Consider the following 13,451-nt stretch of genomic DNA (forward strand, 5'->3'; position numbering starts at 1 on the left):
TCCCCACGCTGACGTCCTGACGCCGGCGCCCATTCTGACGCCGGCGTCCATTCCGTCGCCGGCGGCCAATCCGGGAGCAGGAAGACGATGACACCATGGAGCTGCGCCCATCAGGAACCATGCGGTGAGGCAGGGGGTCGCCATCTTGGACGCCATCTTTGGAAGGTGAGTTAGAATCCATTACAGAAATAAAACATTTTTATCAGCTCATGCTCATGCAATATCACACAGCGCCCTCTGTTGGTTATACGAAAGATTAACAGTGATGGCAATATCACACAGCACCCTCTGCACATGGTAGTGGGACAGTGGGACAATGCACACAGTAATCCGTTTGGCAATTCTCTGTCACCATCAACTTTGCAAAGAAGTCCGGTTGATCACTGGGAGACAGGGCTGTAGTTGTGTCTAGGCTTATACTAGAGTCAATAAGTTTTCCCAGTTTTCGTAGGTAAAATTAGGTACCTCGGCTTATACTGGAGTATATACGGTAATTATTTGGAGTCTATACCATATGGTCTTCTGGATACCAGGTTTCTGGATAACAGATACCATACCTGTATATCCTATAAGTAATTATTGTCATATTTTACATATGGACCAAAATGAACATTTTTCCACTGTAAAAACTTTTCCATAATTAGTAATATATGCAAGTAAAGAATTGTAATGGGTAACATATGAACACCATGGCATATATTTTTGTAAAAGGCATTGCTTTCATTAATCTTTAACCAATGAAAAATATAACTGCACTAAAATGGTTAATGACTTGATGATTCACAACCTATGAAAAGGGTTTAAAGCTTTTAAGGAAACACTTTGTATAAACCACAAATAATACTGGAATGTGCACAAAGAACAATGCTTGGCAAGATGACTTGGAAGAAATATTTTTTATTAAAAAAGCCTATTGCACACTGGCCAGGCCATATAGCACCAAATATCCAGTTAAAATAAATCAAGTATATTTAAATAACTTGTATTGTATTTAGTTAATTAAAAACACGTATTAATTACTACATATGTGTTTGTAAGCAAGACACAATTTAATGGAAGGCATCTGTCAACCAAAATATGATTCACTTCAATTTGGTCATTTACTTATGCCCCTGCCATAAGTGCAGCAACACTAAGAGGGCAAACTCTCACCTTTAACTGCTCATTCTCAAAGCACTTGCAGCAGGGGAATGTATTTTCCTCATGTCAGATTTGGTGCATAGTGAGGATGAGGGTAAGGCACCCCTGTACTTGTCATAGCACTCTATAGACAGAGATAGACATATATATACTGTACACTGTAATAAAGTAAATATAATAAACCAATAACCTTATGGAGGGTTTTGAACTGCTCTGTGAAAAATTCAGATGCTCATGTACAAGCTGTAGCGACATCTTACTCATTAGCTCATGAAAAGATCACTGCTACTGATATAAATTCATTGGAATCTAAGGATATAAATTTATTGGTAGCTGCCAGTTCAAGTTTTTACCTGCACTCATACCCATTCATTTCAACATTCTCTGTGCTCTCTGGAATTATAGAAACTGCACCTCATGAATCTGTATGCAGCAACACAATTCTCCAGGACACTAGACCTTCTTAAATGTATACAAGTATACAACCTTTTAAGAAGCTCCAGTGCCTGGTAATTGTGTTGCTGATTTTAAGAAACCACAAAGAGAAAGACTAAAGGTAGCAGAAGAGGCATAGCTGTGCTCTGTGAGCATCCTTATTTAGATCCAACTAAATATCCTTCACACAGGACGCTTTATGAAAGTTGAGTTCATGAAGCTTCAGATCTACAGACTGTACCACAGCAGTGAGACTCCAATCAGCTGATGAACTATGAGTTCCACTCTCATTCACGGAGATGATGTTGGAGACCACCCTAGTAGTAAAGGTGTTGCATTGATAATAATAAAACGTTTGCAACATCAGATGTATGAGTGGAAAGAAGGACTTAATGGCTCATTAAAAACCACAGTTAAAGTTTCAGGAGAAAAGGCGCAGTCGTTTGTGCAAATTAATGCCAATTCAATTGTGTCCTAAGTTGCTTCTTGAACTTCCATATAGTTGTGTTTTTATGTCACCCAATGTGTGATTATTTTGACAATACATATCATAATGACAATAACAGTAATAGCACAAAGGAAACCAGGAGACATTTCAGTATTTTTGTACATTTTGCTCAGCAACCTTTTTTTTTAAGCTGTTTTACAACCCTGGCAACAATATAAATATTCATGGCTAATCTCAAATGGTATCCAGACATAATATTTTAAGTAATAAAATATTCATACTATTTTCAAAAGGCACATTTCACAAACAGTCTGTGTAAATATGAAAGAAAAGTAAAGCATTTTTTAGTTTTTCTTTGTCAACTGCGATTTTTTATCATATGTAAATTGTAGTATGGCGAGCAGTCAATCATCAGAGCATGGACCAGATGAAAGGAAAACATTGTCAAGGGCCATTATTCCAGCTTCGTCCTTTCCACGCACAGCTTCGAAAGTAATCTGTAAAGTAAAAAGGGGATAATTCATTTTACTTATGGAGTGAATCAACAAACCCCATTTAAGCTTGTAATGGGGGGGGGAAAAGAAGCTGAAAAGGTGGGCAAACAATTTTTTTTTTAAAAGGAAGATAATATAGGTGATAGATGTAGGAACAGGATGGAAAATTGACATAAGAAGATGATAGCACACACAAGTAATAGAAAGGAAAAACAAAAAAGAAAGAAAACAAAGCAAGTTATACTAATATATCATGTGGAATAGACACAAAGGGCCAAGTTCAATTTAAGGAGAAAAATGATTTAATCCCAGATTTTCCCATTGATTTCAATGGAATTTTCATGTGGTAAATCATGAGATACATTTTCCTCATTGAACTGAATCGCAGAGTGAGAAAAATGAAAAGTGAGAGAAATTCATAGAGGACATTAAGATTAAAGAGGATGACAAGCCAAAGCCAAAACAATGCTTAGTTGTAAATACATTCTCAATCTAATAGAAAATTAGGTATTGTGCATGCGTTTGCATTCCATATATTTCAGCCTCACAGTAAGATTTTGAGTCACACGCACATACAGTACTTATATGCAGTTAAAACAGTAGCTTGTACTTGATCCAAACTAAGATATAATTAATTGGAAGCGAAACCAGCCTATTGGGTTTATTTAATGTTTACATGATTTTCTAGTAGACAAGGTATGAAGATCCAAATTACAGAAAGATCTGTTCTCCAGAAAACACCAGTTCCCAAGCATTCTGGATAACAGGTCCCATACCTGATCCACCAAAATATCAACGTTTCAGGGGGCACAACCCTCCCTTCATCAGAATGAGAAAAAAACTACATTGAACAATATATTTCAATTTGCCATATATCATATCCTATGTACAGTATTTCTTTTGAGGTTCCAGTGCCATGACTGCATAATAAAATTGTTAAAGGGGAAAAAAATGTTGTGGTTACTACTTGTAAGTCAAAGTAATTAGGCAATATGTGTTGAGTGAACCAAGAAGATCTAACAATATGTGGTTGTTTTAAATATTTAAATCTGTGAATTTTGAATTTTCCACATTCTAGCTACAAAAATATGGTGGCTCAGACCTCTGTCTTGCTATTTTTTAAAGGAGAAGGAAAAGTTAAAACTAAGTAAGCCTTATCAGAAAGGTCCAACTAAATATACCAGTAAACCCTCAAAGTAGTGATGCTCTGAGTCCGCTGTCAAAAGAAACATTACATTTCTTTCCTTCTATTGTGTACACATGGGCTTCTGTATCACACTTCCTGCCTTCAGCATAAACCTCATTGCCCCAGGCGTGAGCATGCTCAGTTTGCTCCTCTTCCCCCCTCTGCTCTAATCTGAGCCCAGAGCTATAAGTGAGCAGGGACTCAGACAGGAAGTGGTATCACACCAAGCTAATTAGGGATGCACCGAATCCAGGATTCGGTTCGGGATTCGGCCAGGATTCGGCCGAATCCTTCTGACTGGCCGATCCGAATCCTTATTTGCGTATGTAAATTAGGGGTCGGGTAGAAGATTTTTTCCACTTTTTCCTTTCCTGGCCATAATTTGCATATGCAAATTAGGATTAGGATTCAGTTAGGTATTTGGCCGAATCTTTCACCAAGGATTCGAGGATTCGGCCGAATCCCAAATAGTGGATTTGGGGGATCCCTAAAGCTAATACTGTAGCTGCTATCCTAAATAAACAGAGAGCTTCTAGAGCTTTTTACTCAGGTATAGTAAAATATTCTACATAATTCTACATAATATTCTACATAATAAATCTAGCTTGCACTATTGCAGGTAATCTATTGGCAATAAAATGCCTCCATAGCTTTCCTTCTCCTTTAAAATTTGCAAGTTGCTCATGGTTAAAAAGCAAATAGTTTTAGTCATGGAGGGACTGAGGAAGTTCTAAACTTTTGGCAATTTATGCCCCCCTTCAAGCATAATAAAAGACAAAAAGTACACTAAATAAAAGATAAAAAATGTAAGGGACTTCTGACTCACACCAGTTACTAACCTGTCTCTGCATGTAACTGCTCTTCTTTTGTAAAAATCTGGCTGGCAGAGTAGCCTTCCTTTACCTGGAGGCAATGCCATAGTGGCTGATCAGCTAGTTTTTTTATGAAAAACTGCATTACAGAGTCTCATAGGCCACACAGTCGTTTAAGCACTAGAGGCTAATGCTTTTGCATCACAGAGCCAAATTCAGCATATTAGGACACCAACAGATATTCCAAGATGGTTCTACTGTCAGCTAATCAAGCATTAGCCAGCTGGGAAGATATTTACATGAAAGAAATACCACTGGACAGAGAGAGGCTATTAAATTAGATCACCTGGTGTGCCTTACAATATAGTACCCCCTACATGTTTGGCTGTCCTTAACATATAATTGTCATGATATTTCCATAGCTTGTATTCCCTCATATTGTAGCATGTTGGATCCAATTGTAGGTAAACTTACACTGCTACTTTTTCTGGTACTTGACTCTTGTATCTCAATTTTTGCAGTCCTCCATCCTTCATCCCTGTTTTTGGTTTCTTCCCATATAGGATTGATGTTTTCATCAATATAGACCCGTAGTTTCCCCACTCTTTCTCCCACTAGGCGGTAGATAAACATCAAGCAATATTTGTAGTAGATTTTTGTGAGTTTAAGTTTTAGACGACCAATGCCTTTCTTTTGACTGGTAGATGCCGGAACTGACATGTAATATCCATTACCTAATTTTGAAGACAACAAAATATTACTTTTTCCACCAATAAACTAAACAACAAATCCTTATACCTTAGAGGAAATATATATTAAAGTAATGAGGACTCTGCATTCAACTTCTGTTGATTCCTTTGAATTGATATATAAATCTATGGGGAACCAGCTGGTGTCCTTGGATACGAGGATGTAGGCCGGATCCTGATTTGCTTTTTTTTTGTACATGTAATCAGAGCATGTACCCTTGCCTGGCTTGTTCATAATGCTACTGCATTATCAAAGGGCAATATTTGTTCCCCGTGTTAGGAAATTATATTATATTTATGTATAGTATACAGAGAACACATGGAGGAGGAATTGTAACCTATAAGTTGGGACCAGAAGATGAACTACAAAGATGTTTAAGGTTGGTCTGTGTGATCCCATTTATTGCTGTTAAACCTATGTGTGGTGAATGATCAAAGAAATGTGTCAAAAAGTGAATAAGAGATGTAAGCTGCAAAGATTTTACTAAACAGAGGATGGTTTCTTTGTTTAAAAGATTTTGCTGTCTCGTCCTGGATGCTATAGTGTTCCATACCTCCCAACCTTTGGAAAATGTCGAAATTGTGAATTTTCTGACCATGCCCATTTTCTTGCCACACTCCCTAAATATGTCAATTTTACAAAATTTGGTGGTTATGGAAAGTTTGAACTTTGGGTTGTAGAGTCATATTTTATGTGTTATTACAGTTTTGCAAATGAAAGAGAAATTGCCCTTTAAGTTGTGAGTCACAGTTCCCCAAGAGACCTGCTTATTTATTAGTTATAATTGTATCTCAGTTCAGGTGCTGAGTATTCTGGGCAATCTGCCAAAAAGCTGCTTATTTAATTAAGTTTCAGAAACTATTTTTTTTTTTTTACGTCGGTGCAGGAGATCAAAGAAAAATTTTAATAAAAATCCAGGACTGCGGGTTGATCTGTCAGAATCATGACTGCCCCAAGAAAAACAGTATACTTTAGATGTATGGTGTTCTGGAAGGAAATGGGCAAGCCACAATATACACTCCAGTGGTCCAGTTCATGTATTGGAGCTCACTTTCCACAGGAAGGTTTCCACAGAAACTTTGTATATTTTTCTAGAGTCGGTGCAGGAGATCAAAGAGAAATTTGGGACATTTTAATAAAAATCTGGGACTGTGGGCTGAGCTGTCAGAAAAAGAAAAATGGGACAGTTTGGAGGTATGGTGTTTTGGAAGAAAAAGACAAGCCTCAAAATCCATTTCAGTGGTCCAGTTCACATATTGGAGCTCACTTTCCATAGGTGTTTATGTACTGTGGAAAGGTGTTTAATGCTAGTGAGACTGTTAGGAAGGTCTCTCAGAGACGGGCACAGAACAGGAAGGTTACCTGTCTGTATTAGGAACTCCCAGAGGGGCTGGGGTAATGCCTGCCACTGCAAGGAGCAGAGGGAGATGTGACCATGTGACTGAGTCTAACATGACTAAGGAAAGCCAGAAGGTGAGCCAGGCCAAATGCTGGTGAATTAGTGTCAATGGAGAGGAGCATCAGTAGGGCTTCGTGAGAAGTCCAGATTATTCCTGAATGTGGAAGCCACCCTGTATAGTGAGTGCCCCAGAGTAGGGAAACGTCTTGAATGCGTGTTGTTGAAATGCTATTAAACTATGTATGTTGGGAAGAGTTTTTGTCTGAAAACCAGGTGTCCCTGTCTTTATGCTCCTGATTTTAAGCTTATCTGCCATAGTAAATTTCCCATAATTTCCCATATTTCCCATATTTCCCATATTGTCACATTCAATACACAATAATCTATAAAGAGGCAGTTATGTACTTAATATGTTTATTTATAAACTGAAACATAGGATTAATATCTACCAAATTGTGAGTGGTGAATCCCAGACTTTATGTCCTTTGATAATTTGGCATCAGTTTCTGTTGTACTCACATGGTGCCTAGTCTGACACATACTGTATAAACTGAGCCTGGAAAATCTCATATGTTCACTCGAATTGGGAGCCTTATATGTTCATAATCATGCAAATAAACAGCTTTTCTTACATATACAGTACATACAATAGGTCAATTGAGTAATGGCGTTTGGTTTTGATCTGCTGTATCTGTGTGCATGCTTGCAGCATATTATATATATACAGTATGTTTAGCAGTTTCTTTTGTTGGTATTTAATTCAGTTTTCTGTTATACTAGGATTTCATAGCAAGGCAAATTAAGAAAAGAACATCTCATACATACCATTGTGACGTTCTGCATGTTTCCAATCAAAATCATCTTTGCTGTCCTGTTTCCACTCACATGTTCCTTGATCAAATCTGCAATCAACTAACACCTCTGAACACAAGAAATAAAGATGAGACTGCTTAACTGACATGACAACCATAAATCATACTTAACATTCAAACTCCTTTTATTGTATTTGTTAACGTAAAAGAAGATAATTCATAAGGTCTGTAAATGCATAAGTTTGAGGGCTTGCTAAAGCTTTGCAGCCCTGTTCTAGGTATTTGTTGTACTACTCTTACCATAATTTCATCTATACATTGTATAACAACAGGGTATAATTAGTAAAGGGAATGATTATATTTGCCTCAGTTACTAGAGTAGAAACAGTTTATGTACAACTAAAATATTCAAGGGAAGATATGTCATGCAATATCATGTTCTTCCAGCAGATGACCCTTTGTTGCTGTTCTGTATTATGAATATATTAAGGCAGTTTGTGAAATGATCTGGAAAAAAAATCCTTGATGACTTGTGTTTCTTGCACAGTAGTGTTTACATCACTACTGAAATATTAATTTAAGATTGAATAATGAAAGTATTTGAAAAGAAAATGCAAGTTTAATCCCTAAATCAATTTTTTTTTCTATAGAAGGGACACATTCACTGTCCTGTATATTAGGGGCCCTGTTTCTTTGTTTATGATCTGTATTGTCAGACAAATTAAATAACTCGGGTCAGGATATATATTTTTCAGCCACATCTTTCAGCATTTTATCATCAAAATTATTATATGTATCCCACTATGAAAGGCTGGATGCAATATGCCAGTGCGCAGCAGGGAATCTTTTTCTTTGATGGGGGATGCGTACTGACAAAAAAGTGAAACAAATACAAAACAAGTTTTTAGAACATAATATTTCTGCAGCTACTAATAATTGTTGTGAAGGTATTTAGGTATGGAATCTGTTATTCAGAAACCTGATGTACAGAAAGCTCTGAATTATGGGAAGGCCATATTCCGTAGACGTGATTTCAAATCGAATAATTCATGATTTTTAAAATTATTTCCTTTTTATCTTTAATAATAAAACAATACCTTGTACCTGATCCAAACTAAGATATTAATCCTTATTGGAGACAAAACAATTCTGTTTCCTGTTATTCTTAATTATTGTTAATTTTTTTTTAAATAGACTTAAGGTATAAAGATACAAATGAGAATCCTCATCCAGAAAACCAGAGGTCACATAAGAGGATACGAGGTCCTATACCTGCACATTGTACTTGGAATGTACAACCTGAGAACCTCAAACTGTTGCCCATCTATAATTGCCATATCCCCAGAAGACTGCAGGCTGGAAATCCATAATATATAATAAATAAATACTTACCATCTGATTTCAGAACTGGATCTGTATTGCTTATTGGTTGTGAACTCAAAACAGCTGCTCTTTTAACCTGGCGGGCTAAAGAAGACAAAATATTACCATATGTAAAACTGCTTTTTCAGAAATTTTAGTAACTTGGCTTGTGAGTGGCAAACATTTGGCTTGTGTTATTAGCAGATTAGCTTCTGCTATTTGCAATTTTTTATAGAATATTTTGGCTTTAGATGACATGCTCTCATATGCAAAATGGGAAAAGCAAAGACATGGACAGATTTACTCATAGCTGGATGTCCTTTCATGTAGTTGTCACAGCCTTAATGCAGATGTAAGTATTGATTGGCCCAAGATGCCTGATCCTGAGGTACCCACAGCCAGAAAGGTCCCTGTTTGTTGTTTGATTACTTCTTTATTTCTAACAAAAAGGCACATCCACTAGCACCATACAACACATAATAAGAGCAGATGATTTTTATAAAACTAACTTGATTGATGGCTGCAAACCCTTTGTTTTATACCTATACAGTATATATAGATTTATGTTATATTATATAAAAATATGTTATTCTACTTTTTATAAAGAGAAGTTTTCCATTTACCCCTTTCCATTTACTCCACATTTTCTGCAGAGATACTATAATAAATACAATGCATAATTTCCTGTGTTTGCAAATTTTCTATCAAATATCAAATTTGGTGAGGCCCATTTATCAACATTCTAATTTTAGTGGTTTTAGAGGTTTAAATTCTATTTCTTTAAAATCACAAATGCCTAGTAATTTATTAAAAGGTCCAAATATTAAAAGTCTGAACTAACAGAAAGAACCTGCTGGACAATGCGCTCAAAAATATGGAAACCTCGAAAATTTAGTTAGTAGCAAAGAAAAAAAAAACAGCAATGAAAACCCCTAAAAGCCAGAAAGGTTAATAAAAGTCAGTAAAACCAGCACAGCTCCCATTCACTTCCATAGGACCTGGACTGTATTTACTTGCTGAAGTTTTTCTTGGTTTTTTCACTTTATAAATCTCAAGTTTTAGAGAAATAAAAACAACAAATTTTTAGAGAAAAAAATTCAATTAGTGAAAAAAAAAGAAATTTTAATTTTAGTAAATTAAAATTTACTTTTATTAAACTATAAAACCTCAAATCAAATGCAGCAAACAGAGGCATGGACTAATGATATATTCAGTGCACTTTCAAAGTCCATTGTAGAATCTGAATAGGGGGCAAAGCTGACCTTCTGCATTACATGCAGCAATGGTGGAAGGAGTTAAATAGTTAACTGACCTGGTAATCCTACTTAAACAAATGTGTAGTGTAAGAACAGTTAAAAAACTGTGCTCTAGGTTTAATTAACCCTACCAAACTACTTTAAACCACCCTAACTTCTCAAACCTTGGGTTGTCCTCCACTATCAAGAACCACCATGGAGCTCCTTTGGCCCCAGCAGGATCTAATCTACCTGTCTCACTATAACCAGTTTGGCCTTAGTTTACCATATACTATTCACTGGATTGAGGTATTTCTTGTATATGTCTGTTATTTCTATGATCTTTAAATGGAAATGTTGTTAATATATTGGCCCTCCTCTCAATTAATTTTTATTTAATTTAGTTATAGCTATTAAATAAAGTTATACAATTTCCAAGGTGCCGTTGTGTCTTATTACAGTTAAAATTAGCTGCTCACAGGCTTATTAAATTTGGAGTGCTCTATTCTATTATTGATAGAACTTTATAGATCAAAGTAACTAGTCAATAAAATGTAAATATCAAACTGACCAAAGCTCAGAGGGCCTAACCCCAAGGACCTTAAGAAAATAGAAAACGCATATCCAAATCTGCACCTAGTGTTTCAGATTACTTCTGTATATGATATATATGCTTTTTTGTAGTTCAATCACTTGTAAAACTGATGTATGCAATGTTAACAAGCTCTATCCCATTGTACTGTAACTATGTTCTTACCCACTATGCTGTCACCATGCCAACACACACTTTGGTAGAGAAGGTTAAATGTAGTAATACAATACTGTATAATACTGAATTCTGCAGCAAATGTCAGTGTGTACAGAGAATTTGGTAATATACATGTTTATGGAAGTTTATTATTTAACTTTCACAAACATTTAAATAAACATTTGGTTTGCAAAAGTATTATGCCCAGGGTTTTGTGTTCTGAGGCTTGAGAAAGGGCAAGACCAGGCCCGAAACGTTGCCTGTAGGTCACTGATCAATTAAAATAAATTTTCACATTTTGCAAATAAGAGGTGCTGCAGTTTTTTCTCTCTTCTTGTGTCCTGAGGATGGTTTAAATGAACCTTAAATATGATCAGAATTACATTATGTAGACATTTCATAATTCGACACTTTATTAGCCTTCCACACTACTGGCAGCAACACATCTTTCTGGTATATTCAGACAGCCATAGACCTTTGCATGAGGCGTGGCATATTGGGTTTCTAGAATGGAGCCCTGCATTTAAAGAAGGCGGGTGGTGGTTGTATGTTGGCATTCTATGAAATGCCTCCTGCCTTGCATATGATTTAGACTCACAGACTAGAGAATGCCAGAGGCTTTGTCGTGCAGTAAATTCTATACCTACTGCTTGCCTTCACCAGGCTGCTTTGTGTTTAACAGGCTCTGTGCCATGCAGAGGATTTGTGAGAATAATAATATTACAAAATAAAACTAATAGTTTGATACACGCTTACAGAAATTGTGAGTTAGACTTCAAAACTACCAAACCAAAAACTGAATGCTTTGCACTGGTAGTAGTAGAAATACATTGGGACACACAGACGAAAGAACATGAATGCACCTGAATATAAAGTCTGTTAATTACATTGAGATTAAATTCATTCTGATATTTTCTATCAGTCTGCATTGAATTACCTACCCCAGACTCTGTATTCTGTTCCCTTCATGGTCAGATAGCTATGCAGTCATAAACCAACAGTGAGCTAAAGCCAGGATTTGGCTTAAAACTTTTTATTTATTTTACTGTACTAAAACAAAATATGCAAAATCATTTAGAAGTCCTCTGTATCTGCACAACTCATCAGTATAATGTATACTGGTTTAGGGAATCCATGCCAAACTTAATGCTAGGATGGAACGAGAGATTCCAGAGGATTTCACTGAAGGACATGAACTAATCAGATGGTTTGGATGGTCATATATTAAATTCCATGATAGCTTTCTGGAACACATTCCTTACTAAGTTCTATTTTTTTATCTATGGGGTAAGAGAATAGTTCATTCACTGACACAAAATGAAACATTCTTGCACAACTTCAAAATGACTATGCACCTATAAGTAGTGTTCCAGATCAATATTAGGTGCCCTCCAGCAGTCTGTTTCTGAAACATGCTGTATATGTAATAAACATTTTACAACAGAGTTTCTGCATGTCTTTGTGCCTGCTTCAGCATATGCCCTTTCTCATCTATCATTGTTTCGTATTCTAAAGCATTAACAGAGGTTGGTGTTGATTATGTATACTACTCATTAAGGCACATTTTGGGCCTGAAATGGGGGCCCATTTACTTAGCTCAAGTGAAGGAATAGAATAAAAAAACTTTGAATTTCGAATGTTTTTTTTTGGCTAATCCGACCTTCGACTACGACTTCGACCTTTCGACTACGACTTCGACTTCGTATCGAACGATTCAAACTAAAAATCGTTCGACTATTCGACCATTCGATAGTCGAAGTACTGTCTCTTTAAAAAAAACTTCGACCCCCTATGTCAATGTTAGCCTATGGGGAAGGTCCCCATAGGCTTTGCTAGCTTTTTTAGGTTGAAGAAAAATCATTCGATCGATGGATTAAAATCCTTCGATTTGAACGGTTCGAAGGATTTAATCGTAAGATTTTTTGTTCGATCTAACGTATTGCGGTAAATCCTTCGACTCCTTCCTTCCTTCAATTCGGCAGTCGAATATCGAGGGTTAATTAACCCAAGTAAATTTGCCCCTAATTGTCATACATTTTTAACAAGCTGCAATGTTTCTGCTTGGTTTCTGCTTGGACCTTTACATTTAAAAAAATATATTTTCTTTGTTGGAACAATTTGTTCCAAAGCAGGAAAAACATTTTCAAATCCCTTTGTCTTTTGACTGGGCAGCCAAACTATCAAGTTTGATAACTATATCAATTAATAGCAAAAATTCAAGAAAGCAGACGGCACTTCTGAAACTGGGGTTTATTGGAGTACCTGCTGGTAACACCTGACGCGTTTCGGGAGTTATCCCTTAATCATAATCAGGAAAATGTTTTTTTAAATGGGAAGAATATTGAACAGCTGGAAAGCCTTTAGGATTCCACGGTTTGATACTTTATCAATTAGCCTCTTGGTTATTGTTGACTGGTGCCTGCCTGTCACTGCCATACTATAACCATAGGCAGAGGGTTATCCCATTTTTTTGAATGGGAATGATAGGTAGAATGTGTTGCCACTGCTTCCTCTGAGAGCACCATACTGGTCAAAACACCACATGTGCCATAGATCGAATAGGAAGCTCTCCAAATGTGACAGAATCAGTTTCAATAAATATTTGTTAAACAGGATTCCTTGCCTTTGTA

The 13,451-nt window shown here is 36.3% G+C and overlaps 1 protein-coding gene across 1 annotated transcript in view; it reads right to left on the minus strand.

The window, feature by feature from the left end:
- Positions 1–881: 881 nt before the first annotated feature.
- The window catches only part of egfl6.S (EGF-like-domain, multiple 6 S homeolog), a 42,843-nt gene continuing 30,273 nt past the window's right edge, over positions 882–13,451 (minus strand). The window contains 4 exon segments of the mRNA NM_001086885.1: positions 882–2,520; positions 4,990–5,249; positions 7,490–7,585; positions 8,869–8,943. Of these exon segments, the coding sequence (NP_001080354.1) occupies positions 2,428–2,520; positions 4,990–5,249; positions 7,490–7,585; positions 8,869–8,943 (524 nt within the window). The 3' untranslated portion in view covers positions 882–2,427.

Source organism: Xenopus laevis, chromosome 2S (assembly GCF_017654675.1).
Source record: "Xenopus laevis strain J_2021 chromosome 2S, Xenopus_laevis_v10.1, whole genome shotgun sequence".
Classification (NCBI taxonomy): domain Eukaryota; kingdom Metazoa; phylum Chordata; class Amphibia; order Anura; family Pipidae; genus Xenopus; species Xenopus laevis.